We start from the raw sequence: 23,891 nt of genomic DNA on the forward strand, positions 1-23,891 counted from the left end.
GTAGTCTAGTGGGTAAAAATAAATCTATCTTTTGTTTAATATGCATTTTCTGGTTGTTAGGAAGTTTGAGACTCTCATGTAGTTGTTTGCCATTTAGGTTTCATCTACTGTAAATTCCTCTTGTTGATTGCTACCCGTGTCTCAGTGGTAGTTTCTGTCTTTTTCTTAATGATTTACATATTCTAGATATAAATTCCCTGTTGATTTTTAAAAGTTCAAATATCTATTCCCATTATGTCAGCTGTTTACTAATTTTCTCAGTGAAAGTCTTATTTATAATTTCCTGTTCTTTTTCTTTCACATTTACGTGTTTAGTCTACCTAGACTCCATGTTAGTATATGGTGTTAAATACCGGGAGGTTTTCCCTCTCCGTAAAATTATCTAGTACCATTCACTAAACAGTCCTCAGCCATTTGATTTTTGTAGTGCCAGCTTTATTGTAGGTTGAGTTTCTGTGTCTTGGATCTCTTTTTTCCTTCATTGTTCTCTTTGTTCTTGAGCAAATACCATACTATATTTATTACTCTGGATGTGCAGTTTGTCTTAATATCTGGTAGGACAAGGACTTCCTTTTTCACATTTTTCAAGGAAGGATGAGTTAGCCTTCCAAGGACTTTTATTTTCCCACATGAACTTTATTCTTAGATTTCTTTTAAAAATTCACCTGGAATTTTAATTGTGACTGCAGTGAATTATAGATGAATTGGTGGTAACTTGACAGCATGGACTCTGTTTCTGTTTATTTAAATCATCGTCTGTGCCCTCCTGTGTTCCCCCCTCTACCCGTAGAGATCTTGGGTCTTCCTGGTTCATTCCTAAATATTTTATAGTTTACAAATTTTTAAAAAGCTGTTGTGAATGATATCTAACTCTTATTACATTTTAAAATTAAACTTTGTTTTGAGATAATTGTAGATTCATATGCAGTTTTAAGAAATAATACAAAGAAATAACATGGGTCCTTTACTCGGTTTCCCCCAGTGGTAACGTCTTAGAAAACTATAGTGCAGTATCACAACCAGAAAATTAACACTGGTATTGTAAAGATACAGTACATTTCCATCATCACAATGATCCCGCCTATTGCCCTTTTATAACCACACCTACTTCCCTCCCACTCTGCTCTGTAACCCCTGACAACCAGCTACTCTGTTTCCCATTACCATAATGTCACTTCAGGAATGTTATATAAATTGAGTCATACAGTACATAAAGTTTTAGAGTTAGCTTTTTTTTCATCCACCGTAATTCTCTGAAGATTCATCCAGGTTGTTTTGTGTAGTGGTAGTTACTCCTTTTTATTGCTCAGTTGTAGTCTGTGATTTGGATGTAGACAATTTGTTTAAATGTTCATGAATCTTTTTTTCCCTCCACCTGTTCATCAGAAGAAACAGTAATATATCTTTACAAATAAGAACTTTAAAAAAAAATGAAGGTGCCTACTCATTTTATGAAATATTGTTGGTAATTCATCTATATAATAAACAGTGACATTTTTAAATAATGTGAACAAAAAACATTATTCTTATAAATATAAAATAAAAAATTTAAGGAACTTCAAATTTATTAAACTGACAAATATTTTCTATTTCTGATTCTGGTATTCCAATTTCCAAATGACTTACTTTTTCATGAGTAAGAGTTTAAATTCTAGATTTTGAACTTGTAATAATATTTTCTTTTTCTTCTCTTTTACAGCAATTTGAGATTTTTGATGATTGCTTTAGCATATGCCATACCACTTGGTGTATTTGCTGGCTGGTCTGGAGTTCTGGACTTAATTTTAACACCAGTGCATGTCAGCCAAGTAAGTGTTTTATTTCTTTATATCTTGTAGGTATTTTTAGTTCACTGAAGTTCTGAATATTGTCTACCTGTTCATTTAACTTCAATGCCTAGGTAAAGCATTGTCCTATATCACTGCTGCTAAAGGAAGATCTTTATGAAATAGTTATAAACAGTATTGATTTTCTTCCTGGATTTTGTTAACCACCATGAATTTCACTTATGATTAATGATGCTAATAAAAGAAAAATAAAGAATGAAAAAATCTTAGGATCCTTGATTCTTGGTTTATAAACATGAAGATACCATCATTAAATATAAGGCAATTCATACATCTAATTCCTCACTTTGTCTTCAGTCTCAGTATCTCATTTCCTTAAAAATAACCATTTCATCTATATGCTTGATGACATCCATTCCTTCTCCTTACTTCCAAATAGCATGGTAGAAAGGGGTCGAGAGACTAGAAAGGTCAAATGGAAGAAATCTAGCACACTTATCCGTTGTATGAATAAACAACTTTTCCAATCTTCTTTTGAGGGACTTTTGGAATGTCTACATCTAGGCTGTCATAAACAGTGCTGTATGGATATTTTCATCCCTTGGGGCACTTCTATATACATTTCTACTGGATATTTATCAAGGAATGGAATTGCTAGTTACAGGGTGTGCCTGCTTTGATAGATGATGCCAAACTCCTCCCAAGTAGTTGTTTCGTTTATAGTCCTACCAGCGGTACATGAAATTTCTCCTTGCTGCATATCGTTACCAGCACTTGGCAGTGTTAATCTTTTTAAATTTAGATGTCCTGATGACTGCAGTTGTATGCCCTTGTAGTGACTTCCATGACAGCTTTTTAAGTGACATCCTTTTTTTATGACACACCTGTTCAAGATGTTTGCCCACTGCCTGGCTGCCTTTTTCTTACTGCTTTGTAAAGAGGAGAGCTGTGTGAAAGTGGTCTCCCCAGGAATGCTTGGCTGAGGAATGGACTGCACATGTAAAAGGCAAAGCTGTCACAGAGTTATTAGAGAGACTGCTGTGGGGTGGAAGGCTAGGACAAGTATAGCAGAGAGCAAGTATGCAGGGCCCTTGGAGTTCTGGCCCAGCCAGAGTGGTAAGACCTCATTAACAACTTTTTAATATCTTAGGCTTCTGTTGAGACACCAGAAAGAACAAACTTTAGAATCAAGGACCATACCCTCAATAGAGTAAAGCCTATTCTTGGAACCACCATGAACAAAACCTAAAACCAAGCCCTGACAAAAATCTGCAGAGGATGTGATTTGGAGATTGAAGCCTGCCAAGTGAAAGGAATTTGAGAAACAACTTGGTTTCTAATCTTCTTCACTAATAAAGTGCAAAATTGAGCTTACACAAGTTCAAGGTGATCCGCCATTAATTGAATGGCATATGAACTCAAAAATCAACTATCTTAGAAAGATAATCCGGAATCTCTATATTGTATCATCCACAGCATATAGTAGACAATTTTTTAAAAATTAGACATATAAAGAATTAGGAAAATATGGTTCTTATTTAAAAACAAAAACAAAAGATGTAGCCAATAGAAACCAATTTGGAGATAGTCTAGGTGTTGGATTTAGCAGGCAGAAATGGTATTGCAGTGCTCGCTTCGGCAGTACATATACTAAAATTGGAACGATACAGAGAAGATTAGCATGGCCCCTGCGCAAGGATGACACGCAAATTCGTGAAGCGTTCCATATTTTTTTGAATCAGTTCTAATGAGGTGGATGAAACTGGAGACTATTATACAGAGTGAAGTAAGCCAGAAAGAAAAACACCAATACAGTATACTAATGCATATATATGGAATTTAGAAAGATGGTAACAATAACCCTGTGTACGAGACAGCAAAAGAGACACTGATGTATAGAACAGTCTTATGGACTCTGTGGGAGAGGGAGAGGGTGGGAAGATTTGGGAGAATGGCATTGAAACATGTAAAATATCATGTATGAAACGAGATGCCAGTCCAGGTCGATGCATGATACTGGATGCTTGGGGCTGGTGCACTGGGACGACCCAGAGGGATGGTATGGGGAGGGAGGAGGGAGGAGGGTTCAGGATGGGGAACACATGTATACCTGTGGCGGATTCATTTTGATATTTGGCAAAACTAATACAATTATGTAAAGTTTAAAAATAAAATAAAATTAAAAAAAAAAAGAAAGAAATGGTATTGCAAAAGAGAGAGTGAGAGAAATCTTTTCTTGCTCCAAATTCTTAAATCTATTCCCATATATTATTAGGTAGAACTCTTTTATCCAGTACAGTAGCCTCCAGTCACATGTGGCTATTTAATTTGAATAGTTTAAACTAAGGTCATGGCATCCGGTCCCATCACTTCATGGCAAATAGATGGGGAAACAATGGAAACAGTGGCTGACTTTATGACTTTAGTTTTCTGGGCTCCAAAATCACTGCAGATGGTGATTGCAGCCATGAAATTAAAAGACACTCCCTCGAAGGAAAGTTAGGACCAACCTAGAGAGCATATTAAAAAGCAGAGACAACATTTTGTCAACAAAGGTCCGTCTAGTTAAGGCTATTGTTTTTCCAGCGGTCATGTATGGATGTGAGAGTTGGACTATAAAGAAAGCTGAGCACCGAAGAATTGATGCTTTTGAACTGTGGTGTTGGAGAAAACTCTTGAGAGTCCCTTGGACTGCAAAGAGATCCAGCCAGTCCATCCTAAAGGAGATCAGTCCGGGGTGTTCATTGGTAGGACTGATGTTGAAGCTGAAATGCCAATACTTTGGCCACCTGATGCGAAGAACTGACTCATTTGAAAAGACCCTGATGCTGGGAAAGATTGAGGGCAGGAGGAGAAGGGGGCGACAGAAGATGAGATGGTTGGGTGGCATCACGGACTCAATGGACATGGGTTTGGATGGACTCCGGGAGTTGGTGATGGACAGGGAGGCCTGGCGTGCTGCGGTTCATAGGGTCGCAAAGAGTCGGACATGACTGAGCAACTGAACTGAACTGAAACTATTTGAAATAAAATGAAAAATTAACTTCCTCAATAGCACCAACCCATATATTATTGTGCAGAACTCTCTTATCCAGTACAGTAGCCACTAGTTACATGTGGCTGTTTAATGTGAATAGTTTAAACTAGTTGAAATAAAATGAAAATGAAAAAGTAACTTCCTCAATAGCACCAACCACTTTTCAAGTGCTCGTGGCCACATGCAACTTACGGGTACCATATCGGACAGTGTTGACATAGAATATTTCCATCATCATAGAAAGTTCTGTGGAACAGTGCTGTTCTGGAAACTTTATTGTTGTTCCTGTCACATTTAAACCTAGAATTGAATTGTGTGCTTGTTAAAAGGTAGGGATTAAATTTCTTTTTTCCCAGATAGTTCTTCATTAACCTAACACCAATTTTTGAAAAGGTCGTTCTTTCCCCATTACTCTCCAGTGTCATCTTTGTCATAATGAAATGCCCTTCTGTGCATGGATGTTTCTAAATTATTTTTTCCTCTAGTCTGTTTATCTGTCTCTTTGCCAATACCAAATTGTCTCAAGTATTTTAGTTTTATAATAAGTTTTAGTGTCTAGTAGAATAAATACTCTTTGAGATTTTGATTAGAATTTTATGAATCTCTAGGTCAGTTGGAGAATTAACTTTTTTGTAATAGTAAGTCTTCAAAATCATGATCATTATATCTCTCATCTACTTACCTAATGTCTCTCTAAATCTCTTTTCTCAAAAACACCTTCTATATATTTGTTAGATGTATTACCAGGTATTTGATGTTTTCTGAAGCTATTATAATTGGTAACTTTAAAAATCTTACTTTTTGTTGGCTGGCATGTAGAAATGTAGCTGGTTTTTGAAAATGATTGAAGTATAGCTCATCTTATATCCAGCAACCTTATTAAATTCACTTATTTGTTTATCCATAGATATTTTCACCTCTCTGCATACATCTCATATCAGTTGTAACTAATGACAATTAGATGGAGAAAAATACATTTAATAAAATTCAACACTGAGATAATCATCTGGTCTTTCTCTTTTAAACTGCAGATACGGTGAATTGCATTTGTTGATTATAAAATGTTGAACTACCTTGCATTTCTGTACTAAATCCATTTTGTCAGTGAGTTATTATAGTTTTTATATATCACTGAATTCAGTTTGCTTGCATTTTGTTTAGGATTTTTTGCATTTATGTTCTTGAAAGAGATTAGTCTATAATTTTTTTTATCTTGTCCTACCATTTCAATTTTAGTATCAAGATTTTGCTAGTCTCAGAAAAGAACTTCTGAAATGTTTCCTCTTTTTCTGTTATTGAAAGAGTTTATGTAAGTTTGATGGTGTGGGGATTTTATTTTTCCGTAAATATTTGGTAGATTTCGCTGATAAAGCCATCTAGTTTTCTTGTGATACTGTTTTTCCTTCATTTCCGTCTGATAATCTTTGTGTTTTAATTGGAATATTTAGTCCATTTGCAGTTAATGCAATTATTGGTAGATTTGAGTCTAGATCTACCACCTTATTATTGGTTTTCTTTTTTTTCCAATCTAGTCTATCCTTTTTCTCTTCTTTCTCCTGGATTAAGTATTTTTTACTACTCTGTTTTCCCCTTTTATTAGCTTGGTAGTTTTAGTCTCTTATTATTTACTGGTTATCCTAGAGGGTACAGAATGTACATTTCACTTATTAACATCTATTATAAATTAGAACTTTTACCTCTACCAGGACTGTCCAAGGTCCTCAGAGCCCTTTCATTCCATCTAAGCCTCAACTGTGTGTGTGCTTAGTTGCTAAGTCATGTCGCTGTCTTTGTGACCCCGTAGACAGTAGCCCACCAGGCTCCTCTGTCCATGGGATTATCCTGGCAAGAATACTGGAATGGGTTGCCATTGCCTCCTCCAGAGGATCTTCCAGACCCAGGGATCAAATCCACGTCTTCTGCAGCTCCTGCTTTGCAGGCAGATTCTTTACCACTGAGCCAGCTGGGAGGCCCACAATGGAGTATTACTCAGCCATAAAAGAGAATTAATTCTGCTATTTGCAACAGCATGGATATACCTAGAGAATATTATGCTTGGTGAAGTAAGTCAGATATATCACTTATATGCAGAATCAAAAAAATATTACAAATGAATGTATATGCAAAACAGCAACAGACTCACATATAGAAAACAAACTGCTGCTTTTGCTGCTAAGTCACTTCAGTCGTGTCCGACTCTGTGCAACCCCATAGATGGCAGCCCACCAGGCTCCCCCGTCCCTGGGATTCTCCAGGCAAGAACACTGGAGTGGGTTGCCATTTCCTTCTCCAATGCATGAAAGTGAAAAGTGAAAGTGAGGTCGCTCAGTCGGGTCCTACCCTCAGCAACCCTATAGACTGTAGCCTACCAGGCTCCTCCATCCATGGGATTTTCCATGCAAGAGTACTGGAGTGGGGTGCCATCACCTTCTCCGAGAAAACAAACTAGTGGTTACCGAAAGGAAGAAGAAAATGGGGAGAAACAAATTAGGGGTATGGGACTAAGAAATACAAACTACTATGTATAAAATAGGTAATCAACAGGATATATTTTATAGCACAGGGAATTAGAGCCATTATTTTGCAAGAACTTTTAGTGGAATATAATCCGTAAAAATACTGAATCACCTGAAACTCATATAATACTGTAAATCAAGCATGCTTCAATTTAAAAAATAAGAATAGGTAATAAGGAGATCAGTCCTGGGTGTTCATTGGAGGGACTGATGTTGAAGCTGAAACTCCAGTACTTTGACCACCCAATGCGAAGAGGTGACTCTTTGGAAAAGACCCTGATGCTGGCAAAGATTGAGGGCAAGAGGAGAAGGGGACGACAGAGGATGAGATGGTTGGATGGCATCACCAACTCAATGGACATGGATTTGGGTGGACTCTGGGAGTGGGTGATGGACAGGGAGGCCTGGCATGCTGCGGTTCATGGGGTCACAGAGTCGGACACAACTGAGCAACTGAACTGAACTGAACTGAAAAAAAAACAATTCAAAATGAAACACATTTATTCTGCCCAAGGTTTGTAGGACTTCTTGAATCTATGGCTTAATGTCTCATCAGTTTCAGAAAATTCTTAGCCGATGTCCCTTCAAAGCTTATGTTTCATTTTCTCTATTTCTTTTTCCTTCAGTAATTCTAACCATACGTGTTCTACTTTCACACTTCTTTCCTATGTCTTTTACTCTCTGTTCTGAATTTTCTATCCTTTGCCTTTCTCTGTTCAAACTGAATATTTTACCTAGCTTTTCTTCCAACTTATAATTTCAGTTTTCTGCTCTAATATGCTGTTAAACTCATCTATGAGTTAATTTCAACTATTATGTTCTTAAGTTATAAAATTTTTATTCAGTGCTTTTTCATAGTTTCCAAATTTCTGTAGAAATGCTTGATCTTGTCTTTTATTGTTTTTGAAACTATTAAAAATAGTTATTTGAAATCTATATTTCCTAATCCCTTTATCTAGATCCCTTGTGGGTCTCTTTATATTTGTGATATTCATTCATGTTTTCTTATGTGTTCAGTTATTTTTGACTGAGTGCTCAACATAGTATATGAAAAGTTGTAGTGATAACTTAAGCTTGAAATGGTGTTCTTTTCCTCTAGAAAGTACTTATGTTTTTTCTTAGGAGTCTAAGTATCACTTAATCCAGTTTTAAGAATTGAGATCATTTAAAACTAGGTTTTAGTCCCTCAGAATATGGTTCCATTTCTTTCTTTTTCTTTTTTTTTTAAAGTTCCATTTCTCATTTATACCACTCTTAGGCATGGTAGTGGTTTAGTTGCCAAGTCGTATTTGACTCTCGTGACCTCATGGATTGTAGCCCGCCAGGCTCCTTCCGTCCATGAGATTTCCCAGGCAGGAATTTTGGAGTGGGTTGCCATTTCCTTCTCCAGGGGATCTTCCTGACCCAGGAATTGAATGCTGGTCTCCTGCATTGCAGGCAGATTCTTTACCAACTAAGCCACCAGGGAAGCCCACTCTTAGGTATGCTACTGCTGCTGCTGCTAAGTCGCTTCACTCGTGTCCTACTCTGTGCGACCCCATAGATGGCAGCCCACCAGGCTCCCCCGTCCCTGGGATTCTCCAGGCAAGAACACTGGAGTGGATTGCCATTTCCTTCTCCAATGCATGAAAGTGAAAAGTGAAAGTAAAGTCGCTCTTGGGTATAGTCCCTGGCTAAAGCCTGGAGTTTTCTACAAGGCCAACCACCTAAGAGCAGGCCTCAAACTCATATTTTTTTTCTTCCTAGATTCATGAGGCTGTCAGTAGGTTTACAGCCCCTTAGCTACCTTTTCTGAAATCAGTAGACACACCCCTAAGGAAAAAGTGCCCCCAAATACCCGGGCTTCCTTCTCATCTTATATCATGATTCCAGAATTATGAATTACTTTCTTGACTCTGTACTGCCTTCAAACATATTTCCCACTCCAGATTTTCTGCTTTGCAACCAGAAAATTAACCCAAATTACCTTGTGTATCTTTACTATAAGGAGAAAACCTTTTAATTTCCTGTTTTTCTGGATGGCAGGTATTCCAAGCATACTCAACTTCAGGAAGGAAAAGTATAGCACCCATTCAGATGATGCTGATTTTGTAGATCTTAAGATTCATGTTACAAAGCCTGAGAATCCCTTCCAAGTGTCTCTCTGTACAAACTCTTAAGAGATACAGAGATTATGAGTCATACCAGGTATTAAATAAAATGAAATTTAAAATTAAATAAGAACAGATCTTCTGGGTTGGTAGACACATAGACACCCTCCAATTAATTTGGATACTCCTAAATTAATTAATTAAATTCAAGCAAAGAAAAAAATTAATTATTGGGGAGAATGTTATTAACTAAAGCAAATATCATGAATAGAGAAAGCAGAAAATGGCCTGAAAGGACCAGGGTTAGTACAGTCAGATACACAGTGTTCTTCACCTGATGCAGGATCCCAGTGACCTACAGGATAGATGAGAATGTTTATAGGGACTTCATAGTATAATAGGCCTCAGTCCATAGTGTTAATAAATGCTAAATGCAAGAAGAGGGGCAGTTCTGAAGAACAGAGAATTCTCTTGCCCCACATGCTAGTAGTATGAAAGAAAAACTGTAGAGATGATTTAAATTTCTGGTGTTATTTTTCTCCAGAGAACATTTATCTTTGTTTCTGGCACCAGACACTGGTAGAGCAAGATTTGTGTAAAGTTATTGTAATACTTTGGAATTTGTAATACAGTGGAATTTGTAATACAGTGGAAACAGTGTCAGACTTTATTTTTCTGGGGTCCAAAATCACTGCAGATGGTGACTGCAGCCATGAAATTAAAAGACACTTACTCCTTGGAAGGAAAGTTATGACCAACCTACATAGCATATTCAAAAGCAGAGACATTACTTTGCCAACAAAGGTTCGTCTAATCAAGGCTATGGTTTTTCCTCTGGTCATGTATGGATGTGAGAGTTGGACTGTTAAGAAGGCTGAGTGCCGAAGAATTGATGCTTTTGAACTGTGGTGTTGGAGAAGACTCTTGAGAGTCCCTTGGACTGCAAGGAGATCCAACCAGTCCATTCTGAAGGAGATCAGCCCTGGGATTTCTTTGGAAGGAATGATGCTAAAGCTGAAACTCCAGTACTTTGGCCACCTCATGCGAAGAGTTGACTCATTGGAAAAGACTCTTGATGCTGGGAGGGATTGGGGGCAGGAGGAAAAGGGGATGACAGAGGATGAGATGGCTGGATGGCATCACTGACTCGATGGACATGAGTCTCAGTGAACTCCGGGAGTTGGTGATGGACAGGGAGGCCTGGCGTGCTGCGATTCATGGGGTCACAAAGAGTCGGACACGACTGAGCGACTGATCTGATCTGATCTGATTGTAATACTAAGAGTAGGCTAAGAATGCCAGAATTCTGAGACTGAAGAAGACGTTTGTCTCTCATTCACACAGGTATCTAGGATAGTTTGCCTAATAATCTGGAACAGTTGTCCACAGTTTGGATCGCTCTCTTGCTTACACTGATTTAGACACCTAGGTTGCTTCCTCTTTGGAGCTCTTCTGCCTCCTAGGGCCTTGTCATTATATGCATGGGTGAAGATGGCTGACTATCCGGATTCCAGCTGGCAGAGAGGGAAAGAAAGCATTGGCGGAGGCATACAGTTGCCTTCTAGGTTCTAGCCTAGAGATGGCACACCTCACTTTTTTCCACTTCCATTAATGAGAACTTAGTCATGTGGTCCCATGTGGCTGAATATGGGCTAGAACATGTAAACTAGCTAAATGCCCTGGTAGGATAAGATATAATATATTTTAGTGGACAGCTGACCAGTTCTATCACATCTGTAATGAAAAATATGACTAGAAAACTAATAAGAGATAGAATTTAGTTTGGGTAGCTCCCAAGTGCCAGGGCAAGTTTGAACTTTGTCCTATAACCACAAAGAAAGCCAATAACTGTTTCTGAGCAGGGAAGTGGAATGATTGAAATAATTATTCTGGAAATAGTGGGCAAAAAGATTGCTACTACAGGAGTCCAGAAGTACAAAATAAGAAAATAAGCAATTGTGATGCCCGTGATGGGGAAGGAGAAAAGACAAAATGCACCAGTATTGTTCAGAACACATGGAATGTCAGGTATTGTCAACTAACAGGTATTGGGCAGTTTGCATTGATTAACTTATTTAACTCTCAGAAAAACCCTCACTATCCTGAATCCCCATCCTACTAATGAGAAAACTGAGACATGGGGTGCGCGTTGCAACAGAAGCCAAGTCATAGTAAGAGTTAAAGCTACATAAGTGATGAGGAAACGTAGGCAGCGTTTGTAGGTTGCTCTGAGCAAGTTTGTCCATGAAGGTAGGGAAGAGACGAGACATTAGATGAAGGAGAAACATCATCAGGTAACAGCCACAGCTCTAACCTTTATTGAACACTTCCTGTATGTTGACTGCTGATCTGAGGTTTGTGTGGAAGTTATCTCACGTCCATGTTATAGGCAAGAAGACCTAATTTGCACAGAGTCACAAAGCTAGTAAATGACAGGGCTGGAAATGTTTTCTCCAGAAGTAGAACGAGCTGTCCATTTGAAATCCAGCTCAAATTCTTTGTCTCCTCAGGTACTCAACCTGTTTTCTCTCTCTATCCCACCCGCAACCCTCTTTCCCCCCCACTCATCTGTGTTCTCTTAATACATTTTGACTTGTACCAGACATTTTAGCACTTAATTATTGCCTAGTACTTTCCTGGTATTTATTTAGATAAGTTTGTATTAACTAGTCACACATGAATCCTTTCATTTGATTCATTTTCTTAAATAGTATTTCCTAAATTTGATGCCATTTAGCTATTACCATACTGATTAAAGATGATTTTTTCCATCCCTTCTAAACTGCAACATGATAATCTTGTATTAAGTGTATCTGCCACTTTCTTAACAGGTAGATGCTGGCTGGATTGGATTTTGGTCCATTGTTGGAGGCTGTGTTGTTGGAATAGCTATGGCAAGGTGAGAATATTTTACGGTAAACATGTGAGTAAGCAGAATCAAAAAAAGAGCCCAAAGGGAAACTCAGCTACCCTAGATAAACATTAACATTTAAGGAAAAGTAAAACAGGCAAAAGTCAAAAAAAGGACACTTGTTCAGGCTATAAGAAAATCCACACACAGTAGGTAGAATTTGCTGCTACAAGAAACCTTCTCATGAGTCCACTGTAAAATGTTCTTGGAGACTAGAGATGTATTTCCAGTGTATTAAGCTTCCTCTCTCCATATTTTTAAAGAACAGCATCTACAAATTGGACTCAAGGAAAGATGATACAATAATAAAGGCAGATTGATAGTTACCAGGAGTAGAAAAGAATTGAAGGGAATCATTCATAAGAGCATATCTAGAATTTTCCATGAAAAGTCAGTATCCTGATTAGCAAATATTTATTTCTGGTCTTTTTTGACAGGTATGACCCTATGGTTATCCCATTTTGATGAAAAATGCCCATAAAGACTTTGAGTTTCATCAAACTCTCTTTAATTCTTAACCCGATATGACAACACATTTTTAGAATGAGTCAGAATAAGAGAAAATCTCATTTATTCTTAAAAAAAAGAGAAGAATGAAAATGTCACTCATGTAGGTGACTACCTATAAAACTACTCCTGGTGTTTCCAGTGAAATAATATTCATTCACTTTCCAAATCATTTTACCCTATTTAAACAAAAACAAAATTGGGTAATCAACTTTACCAGGAAGGGAAGAATATAGCTACATATTTGGAGAGATCAAGTAAGATATGTGAAGCACCTGTCTAAATACTTAAACATAATTGACACAGGATAATAATATATCTAGACCTTATAGTTTGCATAGTGTTTCTGGGCTAATAAAAGAATAAATTGACACTTATTTCTAAATCACTTTTTCTGAGGTTTTTATAAGTTAGGAAATATAATAAAATCAAAAAGCTAAAGAAGAATGTGAGCACAGCTATTTGTATGAAATCACTGCATTGATACTATCACTTTTGATAAGAATCCTATCTAATTTTTCTAATTAAATCTCCAAACCAATGATACTGAGTCATCATTTACCAAATCCTTTTCTGAGCATCCCATCAGTCAAAGAGGGACACATTATGTATCAGAAATGACATCTTATATGTGCCTTTCTCTGTATTTTTTCTACAAACCCTTAATTTTAACTTTATGGAAATAGAACTAGAGGGAAAAATTAGAATGAGGACATTTCTGTTTTTAAATTGTTGAAATGGAAGTTTTAAAAAGTACAACCCTTACTCTGGAATCCAAAGTCAATTGTACTATCTTCTAAGCCTAAAATAAATTTTTAAATTATATTCAAAACAGCCTTTTTGGGTCCCTAGAATGGAATCTCCTTATAGACATGAGTGCTTTAGGTGGTTGGTTGTTTTTTCATGCGTGTGATTATGTTACTAAAGGTTGGGCTTCCCTGGCGGTTCAGATGGTAAAGAGTATGCCTGCAATGCAGAAGACCCAGGTTCAATCCCTGCGTAGGGAAGATCCTCCTGGAGAAGGGACTAGCAACCCACTGCAGTATTCTTACCTGGAGAATTCCGTGGACAGAGGAGCCTGGTAGGCTACAGTCCATGGCATTGCAAGGAGTCAGACACAACTGAGTGACTAACACTTTCATTTTCACACACTGCTCAAGGTTACTACTAAATGTACTGCTGCTGTTGCTAAGTCACTTCAGTCGTGTCCGACTCTGTGTGACCCCATAGACGTCAGCCCATGAGGCTCCCCCGTCCCTGGGATTCTCCAGGCAAGAACACTGGAGTGGGTTGCCATTTCCTTCTCCAATGCAGGAAAGTGAAAAGTGAGAGTGAAGTCGCTCAGTCGTGTCTGACTCTTAGCGACCCCATGGACTGCAGCCCACCAGGCTCCTTCGTCCATGGGATTTTCCAGGCAAGAGTACACTTTGGTCTTAACAGTACACTTTGATAGTATTGGCCCATTTGAAAGGACTAGGTCTCCAAAATTGGTGGACCAGAGTGGTCAGTTTAGTCTTAGGTGATCAGGCCCTGGAAAACTTACTAACTGTTCAACTTCACTCAACTGGTTGTGCCAGAAAACTGTTTTATTCTCTCATACCAGCCATCTGCCTGTCTCACCAGTAAGTTCATGCCACATCACTTAATATAAACCAAAAGAGTAATGAGCATAGAATTAAAACAAAGCTTTTGGATTTTCTTGAGGAGTATTTCCATCAAGCTGTGGAACATTTTTCAGAGTACATTAGAATTTTCTTTTTGTCAACTTTCATAGTAGAGAACTAACCAAAGTCACTGGGCAAAGGTGCATCCATCTTTCCCACCAAAAGATGGCATCAGCTCTCACAGGAAGTCGTTTTAGTCTAGATAACACTTTACAAATGTGATTAACCACGTCATTTCAAATAAGTGCAAAATGAAAGAGTATTGCAAGTCATATCATTACAGTAGAAATTAAAATCTGTTCTACAAAAGCAAAGAGAAAACATGGGAAATGTTATATTTGTGATGGGATCGGTTTTTCTACAATAGGAACAATTCTGAAGTAAGTGAAGTACACAACAGAGTAAGTTGTGTACAGGCAGAGCCAGACAATTGTGCTTATACAATCAGTGGTTCATTAGCAGATGAGGAAAAACGGTTGGCAAGTGGACAGGTTTTTGGTCATGACTAAATAGGAAGTATCTCTACCAGGAGTTTCATGTTAATTCAAGACAAAGCAGGATTTTTGAGAACTTAAAGTGCTATGAAACATTATGAACAAATTTTGTAGAATAAATTCAGTATTCTAGAGGTATGTTCTTGCTCTTACAAACCTTACAGTCTGATAGGGAAGAAAAACAATAAATGCAAAAGCAAGAGATATTTCAAAAAATACTGTGGAGAAAATAAAGAGTGTGAGGATGGGGAGGGGAGGGCCATGAGCATGGAGAGCCTTCCTGAACTGAGACCTGAATGACCTAAGGAGTAAGCAGGAGTAAGTCATGTGACAGTCTGGAGATGCCAGCATTCCAGGACAGGGGCAGAAGCTACAGCTGCTATGGGAAACAACTGTAGTATGTAGGAGAAACAGAAGCAGGGCTGTGCGAGTGAAGAATAGTAAGACAAAGGGAAAGTGGAGGCAGAAACCAGATCATATAGGAAGGACCCCAAAGGCTCTGATGTAAGGATTTATATTTGGCTCTAAGTGACTTTGAATTTTGGGAGAGCTGTCTTTGTAAGTTTTTATCAACGTTGGCCCATTTTCTAAGACTAGGACATTATGTGCTCATTAGAGGATGTTTGGAAATTATACAAAAATATACAAAGAAAGTAAAAGTGGCAATTAAAAACTAAGAATCTATCCTGTAACTTATATTAATAGATACATAACAGAGATCATATTTTATGTGTTTTGTAAAAGGAAAAAAAAAATCACAGAGCAACACTTATCACATACAGATACTCACACACACAAACACATAAAATGTATCAGTTTTTAAAAACATAAAAACTTGCTTTTAAAAGAATGCATTGAAATTTTTCAAGATATTATTGTTTAATCAAAGTGTGTCATTCATGCAAAGAGTATTTTAAAAATCCAGCTAGGATTAATACATTGTTTCTTTTCAGGTTTGCAGATTTTATCAGGGGTATGCTGAAACTAATTCTGCTCCTCCTGTTTTCTGGGGCTACACTCTCATCCACGTGGTTCACCCTGACCTGTTTGAACAGCATCACACACCTGCCTTTAACCACAGGTAAACAGACTGTTTTGAATTTTGAATGAATATTTTCAGTTTGTAAAACAATATATACACTGACAGTAGGGCTTTTTCCATAATTGTTATATATACAAAAAAGGTCTCCCTTGTCCAGCTGTCAGACCATAATCCCATCTAAGAAGCAACTGAAAATATTCCCATTGGTATTTTGCATATGGAAATGTATAATATTTTGCCTAAGCGTACATAGCTTGGAAAATCATATCAGAGCATAATACAAAAATTTTTATCTTCTGTATAACCATTACATCATTGTTAAACAGGAAGGGAAATGAACAAAGGCAAAAAGCTATGTTTCAAGTACACACCAGTAAAATTCTTTGAATGAGCAACTATAGGTTTATTTTATATTTAGGCTTTAAAAAATTTTTAATTCAATCTATATAAACTAAAAACAGAAAGAAAAAAAAAAAAAAGTTCACTGTTTCTCCCACCCCTGACCTCTTGCAGCCATCAATCTGTTCTGTTTCTATAAGCTTGGTTTTTTTTGGTTTTTGTTTTTTTGTTTGTTTTTAATTCTACATATAAGCGAAATCATACAGTATTTGTCTTTCTGTATCTGACTTACTTCACTTAGCATAATATCCTCAAGATCAAAACATGTCACAGTTGGCAAGATTTTGTTCTTTATGCCTGAGTAATATTCTATTGCATATATATTCCACAATTTACCCATTGTTAGAATTAGGTTGCTTCCATATCTTGGCCACTGTAAATAATGCTGCAATGAACATGGGGGTATGGATATCCTTTTGAGCTAATGATTTCCGTTCCTCAGATAAGAAATGAGATTTCTGGATCAAATGGTAGTTCTAATTTTAGTTTTTTGAGGAACCTAAGTACTGTTTTCCAAAGTGGCTGCACTAATTTGCATCCCCACCAACAGTACACAAGGGTTTACCTTTCTCCACATCCTTACCAACACTTGTTATTTCTTATCTTATTGGTGATAGCCATTCTGACAGGTGTGGAGTGATATCTCATTGTGATTTTTGATTGATGTTTCTCTGATGATTAATGACACTGAGTTTCTTTTGCATGTCTGTTGGCCATCTATATGTCTTCTTTGGAAAAATGAGTATTCAGATCTTCTGCCATTTTTTATTGCATTGCTTGCTTTTTAGTACTGAAATGTATGAATTCTTGGTATATTTTAGATATTAGCCCCTTCTCAGATAAATGGTTTGCAATTATTTTCTTCCATTCAGTGGTTGCCTTTTCATTTGTTGATAGCTTCCTTTGCTGTGCAGGAGCTTTTCAATTTGATGTAGTCTCAGTTGTTAATTTTCACTGTTGTTCTTTTGGTGTCAGAATCAAAAAATTATTGCCAAGACCTGTGTCAAGGAGCTTACTGTCTCTTTTATATTCTAAGAGTTTTATGGTTTCAGGTCTTACGGATTCAAATTATGATTTCAAAGTTTTATGGATTCAAGTCTCTGATTCATTTTGTGTTAATTTCTGCATATGGTGTAAGATAGTGATCAAATTTCATTCTTTTGCATGTGGTTGTACCGTTTTCCCAATATCATTTATTGAAGAGGCTGTTCTTCCCCATTGTATATTCCTGGCCTTTTTGTTGTAAATTAATTGACTGTAAGTGTACAGGTTTTATTCTGGGCTCTCTGTTTTGTTCCACTGATCTGTGTCTGTATTTTTATGCCAGTACCATACTATTTTAATTACTCTAGCTTTGTTATATAGTTTGAAATCAGGGCATGTGACGCCTCCAGCTTTGTTCCTTTTTTCAAGATTGCTTTAGCTATCCAGGGTCTTCTGTGGTTCCTCCCAATTTTAGGATTGTTTCTTCTATTTAGACTGTAAAAAATGCCACTGGAAGTTTGATAGCTATTGCATTGAATCTGTACATTGCTTTGGGTAGTATGGATATTTTATCAATAGGTATTCTTCCAATCTACGAGCACAGACTCTCTGTCCACTTATTGTGTCTTCTTCAATTTCTTTAATTAATGTCATGTAGTTTTTGGTATACAGACCTTTCACCTCCTTGGTTAAACTTATTCCTAGATATTTTATTCTTTTGTTATAATTGTAAATGGGATTTTTTCCTCATTTCTCTTTCAGATAGTTTATTACTAGTATAAAGAAACGCAAGGTTTTGTGTTGATCTTGTAGCCTACAATTTTACTAAATTTATTAGTTCTAACAGTTTTTTGATGGTGTCTTCAGGATTTTCTATGTATAATATCATGTCATCTGCAAATAGTGTCAGTTTTGCTTCTTCCTTCCCTGTTTGGATGCCTTTTTTTTTTCCTTGCCCAATTGCTGTGACTAGGACTTCCAAATACTATGTTGAATAAAAGTGGGGAGAGTGGGCATCCTTGTCTTGTTCCTGATCTTAGAGGAAAAACTTTCAGCTTTTTACCATTGAGTATGATGTTAACTGTGATCTTGTCATGTACAGCCTTTGTTATGTTGAGATACATTCCCTCTGTACCCTCTTTGTTAAGAGCTTTTATCATAAATGGATGTTGAATTTTGTCAAGTGCATTTTCTCTCTCTATCGAGATGACCACAAAGTTTTTCACTCTTCATTTTGTTAACCTGGTGGTTAACATTAACTGGTTTGCAGATGTTGAACTAGTCTTGGATTCTTCGAATAAATCCCACTTGATCATGGTTTATGATTGTTTTAATTTATTGTTAAATTTGGTTTACTAATATTTTGTTGATATTTTTTTCAACAAAAAAGGTTTTTTTTTCTTTTTTTCATCTATATGAATGAAGGGTTCATTCATATGCTGTGCAGGAGCTTTTCAATTTGATGTAGTCTCAGTTGTTAATTTTCACTGTTGTTCTTTTGGTGTCAGAATCAAAAAATTATTGCCAAGACCTGTGTCAAGGAGCTTACTGTCTCTTTTATATTCTAAGAATTTTATGGTTTCAGGTCTTACGGATTCAAATTATGATTTCAAAGTTTTGAAAGCAGGGATATTGGTCTGTAATTTTCCTTTTTTGTGGCATCCTTGTTTGGCTTTGGTATCAGGGTGATTTTGGCCTTTTAAAATGTATTTAGAAATTTCCCCCTCTTCTATTTTTTGGAAGAGTTTGAAAAGGAATTGTGTTAGTTCTCCTTTGAAAGTTTGGTAGAATTCACTAGTGAAGGCTTTTGGTCATGGACTTTTGTTTGTTGAGAGGTTTTTGATTATTGATCCAGTTTTTTTGCTAGCAACTGATCTGTTCAGTTTTCTATTTCATCATGATTCAGGCTTTGTAGGTTGTGTATTTCTGGGAATTTACCCATTTCTTCTAGGTTGTCTATTTTGTTGGCATATAATTGTATCATAGTAGTCTCTTATCCTTCGTGTTTCTGATATCAATTATAACATCTCTTTCATTTCTGATTTTATTTATTTGAGTCCTCTCTCTTTTTTTTCTTGGTGAGGTTAGCCAAGGAATACAGTATTGGCAATTTACATATTATTAGCTCATCCAGTTGACCTGAAACATTTATAACTGCAGTTGTTTCTGATTGTTATTAGTATCATTTGGGAATCTATATTAATCTTTCCACGGCTGCTATTAATAAGTTACCACAAATGTTGTTGTTGTTCAGTCACTAAGTCATGTCTGATTCTTTGTGACCCCATGAACAGCAGCATGCCAGGCTTCTCTGTCCATCACTAACTCCCTGCGTTTCCTCAAACTCATGTACATTGATTCGGTGATGCCATCCAACCATCTCATCCTCTGTCGCTCCTTCTCTTGCCCTCAGTTTCCCCCAGCATCAGGGTCTTTTCCAGTGAGTCAACTTTTCAAATCAGCTGGCCAAAGTATTGGAACTTCAGCTTCAGCATCAGTCCTTCCAATGAATATTCAGGGTTGATTTCCTTTAGGATTGACTGGTTTGATCTCCTTGCAGTCCAAGGGACTCTCAAGAGTCTTCTCCAGCACCATAGTTCAAAAGCATCAATTCTTTGGCCTTCAGCCTTCTTTATGGTCCAGCTCTCACATCCATGCATGACTATTGGAAAAACCATACTGCAAATATAGTGACTTTAAAAAACAACACAAATTTATTATCTTACATTTCTGTAAGTTAGAAGTGAGCTTGAATCTCACTAGGCCAAAGTCAAAATGTGGGCAGACTCTAGGGAAGAATTTGTTTCCTTGCCTTCTCTAACTTCTAGAGGCTGCCCATATTCCTTGGCTTGTGGCTCCCTTCCTCTGTCTGTAAAGCTAGCAATAGCAGGTCAGGTCCTCATACTACATCATCTGTTTCTTCCTAACACATCATTCCTTCCTTCATCATTGGTTCCTTCCTTCCCTCTGAACATCATATTCTGCCTCCTTCTTCCACTTTTAAGGATCCTTGTGATTACATTGGGTTTACTCGGATAATCCAAGATAATCTTCTAGTTTTAAAGTCAGCTGATTAGTATCCTTAATTCCATCTGCAGCCTGAATCCTTTTTTGCCATGTATAACATATTCACAGATTCTAGGATCTCACACATGAATATCTTTTAGGGGAAGGAGGGAACATTATTCTGCCTGCCACAGGACCTTTTTAGAATTACTTTGACAGATTATTTTATAAGCCAAGAGGGCTCTGTTGTTGTTTCTTTGCTTTAACAAAAGATTGTTTAAAATGCATATTTTTTATTCCATTTGCAAATCATATTCAGCCACTTTTTAGATTATATGTTTAATTATGGGAATATTTTTTATAAAGGTAGACTGTAGGCTTATTTAATGTAACAAGCACTTATATGGATAGGAATTTGGAGAGTCTGAGAGTGGCTCTATGGGGACCTGTTACCCAGTGGCATGGATGTTCCATGAGACTCCCTGCATAAGAGGATGATTCCTTTTGGCTGCATGTAATTAATGTATATTATATTTCCCAAGTTGGATTTACATGCTCTGTAATAAAAAGATCAGAAGTTTGCACATCAGAGGCATCAAATCTTTCAAAGACAACCATTTATTTAGGAGTGAGTGTAGTGACAATAGGGCAGTGGGATAAGATATACCCAGCATTACCAAACTGTACCAACCCAGCTGTGGCTATTTAAAAATGAAATAAAAATCCATTTCTTTTAATAGGTGGATATTATTTTTTTAATGGCCACTAAATTATTAAGACATATATATATATATATATTTATTTATTTATTTATTAAATTGTCTGAGCCTAGATGGACAGGGAGGCCTGGTGTGCTGAGGTTCATGGGGTCGCAAAGAGTCGGACTCGACTGAGTGACTGAACTGAACTGAACTGAACCATGTAATTAACAGAATTGTTAGCTATTTTCTTTGACTTTGAGGCAACACTAAAAAATTACTGAGATACAAATGGTGCTGAAAAGGAAGATTGGAAACCTCTGCTCTGTACATCCTGCTAGTATTCCCTCTTTTCAGTGTTTATTTTTTTGCCTATAAATCCCAGTTGTCCAAAGGAATCTTTTTTGGATACTTCACACTTTTAATATACTAACATTCCTTCATTAGGGTTTTGAGCAATTTTGGCAAGTATTCTGAGCCAGAAATTTTTTTTTATTCTGATGTAGTTTCAAATTTAGCAGTTATTCAGCATTCTGGTGGAACAGTTTTAGTTTACAATTCTTCTTGTTCATGGCATTACACTCAAAAGTTTTTTGTGATACTGTATGTCAAGTATGCATCTGTTAGATTTCACAAGAACACAGTCATGAGTACATGATGAACAGACATTTTTCCTTGAATTAAGTGTAGAATATTCATTATAAGATAGTATGTATGTTCATTGAATATCCTATACTTTCTATTTAACTTGATAAAATTAACAGTTTAATCTCTGGATGGCAGCATTATAAATTTAGTTTTCACCTCCTTTTTTGTCTGGACTTGTAACAGTGAGCTTGTTTTACTTTTATAATCAGAAAGCATATATATTAATATATTTGAAAACTATACATCTTTTTAAATCTTTAAAGGAAATTGATGTAATTGATCCCAGTCAAGACTTATTTTCCCATTCTGTCCTTAAAAATAATTATGTTGGACAGAAAGGAAAGCAGAATTCTGAAATAAACCAAGGCTAGAATTGAGAAATTGAGTTTGAGGTAGATGTCCTAACCACTGAATTAATAAATTCTCCTGTTTTCAAATGTCAGTTTATTAATGTCACTTAGAAGCTCCCGAATGATACATTTTTAACTTACAAATACACTGGATTAAGGTCTAGATTTGTTCACATACATTCTCTGAATTATCAGAGTATTGTTTTCTCTTTCTCCATACTTACCAATTAGTAATTACTTAGTATATGTCTTATCTTCGTATCAGCCTGGAAATATGGAGCACGGACTTTTGCCATATAAATTCTGACCCCAGCTCCACCCTAGTACCTAGCACAAGCCCTGAGTAATGAATGAATGAGTGAATGAAGTATATTTTATCTCCATTTTGAATCTCAATAGGTAAGACTTATTGCCAATAATAGTCAGTAAGCTTGGCCACTCCTTATTATTCAGCACTAGCTATAGGAAGGGTCAAAGGGCACATTTTAATAGAACAATGGAGAATTTGAATAAATCTGTCACAGATACTCTTTCTTACTGCCTTTGTAAAAGTCTGACCTAATTCCTTTGAAGTAAAAAGGTTTGATGAAAGGGAACTTAGTACAAAATCTAATTATAGACACATCTAGACCTTTAGGCTGATATTTCAAGTCAGTGATGGCAAATTCATGTTTTTTTTTAAAACCAGAGTCGTTCTTTTTTTAATCAGGAAAATGTCTAGTCTTTTCCCAATTTCTAGCAAAATTAGTATTTCTACTATTACTTTTTATAAATCAGAAGAATCTGCGTGAAAAGTATTTGAAAATATACACCTTAATTATAACAACATAATAAATTAAAAGCTATTAATTTTGTTCAACCAACGTGTTGTAAGTGCTACTACTGCTAGAACCTTCCAATGCAATTTTTTTGTAGTTCACTGATCTTGATATTACTGTTGCCATCTCTTCAGAAGAAAAACTGGATTATTGCATTCTATCTCAAGGTGTTCTATTTTCATATGTGTACAAACATCCTCTTGAAGGTTCTCAGTGGTATGCTTCTAATATTTCTGTAGGGAAACTCAATATTTAATATTGTATTATGTCTTCATTAATTGAATTAGCTGTAATAGGGAAATAAATAAACTCATGATTAGACATGTTTCAAAATCTTGACTCTTATGCTAAAATAAAACTATGAAAATACATTATTCACCTTATCTGGGAAATAGATGTCTAGCCTTGCTAGCCACAATTCACATGCCATTTTTCACTGAACAGATGAGTACTTTGAAAATGACATTTTGAAAAATGTTAGCACTTTGGTGTTGACTTTGTTGAAATAATGTAATTTAACTGTTTAACAGAAGATGCTTTGGGAGAGGTTCTTTAATGCAAGTTCCTAGAATGCCACGGTGGTGATAATGGGTAGGGGGGGCATAAGAGGGAGATGATTAGCTAGACAGAAATCCCTTGAGGGTGATAGCCCATTAAAAGCTGACTTCAAATGGTAATTGAAGAAAGGGAATATATATGTTTGTATTGAAAATCATGTGAAATGTATAGACTAGAAAGTATCCTCTTCATATATTTTCATGCATTTTACCTTTGTTAAGATAATTATGTCTGATTTTAATAGCATGCAAAGAGATAAAAACAAACACTTGCCCAAAAATGAGAAAACTCAGAAAGGGTGATGAGCATAATTAAAGAAATGCACATTATTAAGGAAATTAGAGATTTTAAGCTTTAAAGAAAGAAGGCTAAGTAGTCAATT

General features: G+C 36.4%; 1 protein-coding gene and 1 non-coding gene across 2 annotated transcripts in view; both read left to right on the top strand.

Annotated features, from left to right (window-relative positions):
- Positions 1–23,891, top strand: part of SLC49A4 (solute carrier family 49 member 4) — an 86,996-nt gene that overhangs the window by 45,608 nt on the left and 17,497 nt on the right. The window contains exons 5-7 of the mRNA XM_006044215.4: positions 1,700–1,808; positions 12,262–12,329; positions 15,960–16,087. Of these exons, the coding sequence (XP_006044277.1) occupies positions 1,700–1,808; positions 12,262–12,329; positions 15,960–16,087 (305 nt within the window). The remainder of the gene's footprint in view (positions 1–1,699; positions 1,809–12,261; positions 12,330–15,959; positions 16,088–23,891) is intronic.
- Positions 3,414–3,520, top strand: LOC112587534. Its single transcript, XR_003112066.3, has one exon. It is a non-coding gene; the product is annotated as a U6 spliceosomal RNA (small nuclear RNA).

Source organism: Bubalus bubalis, chromosome 1 (assembly GCF_019923935.1).
Source record: "Bubalus bubalis isolate 160015118507 breed Murrah chromosome 1, NDDB_SH_1, whole genome shotgun sequence".
Lineage (NCBI taxonomy): Eukaryota > Metazoa > Chordata > Mammalia > Artiodactyla > Bovidae > Bubalus > Bubalus bubalis.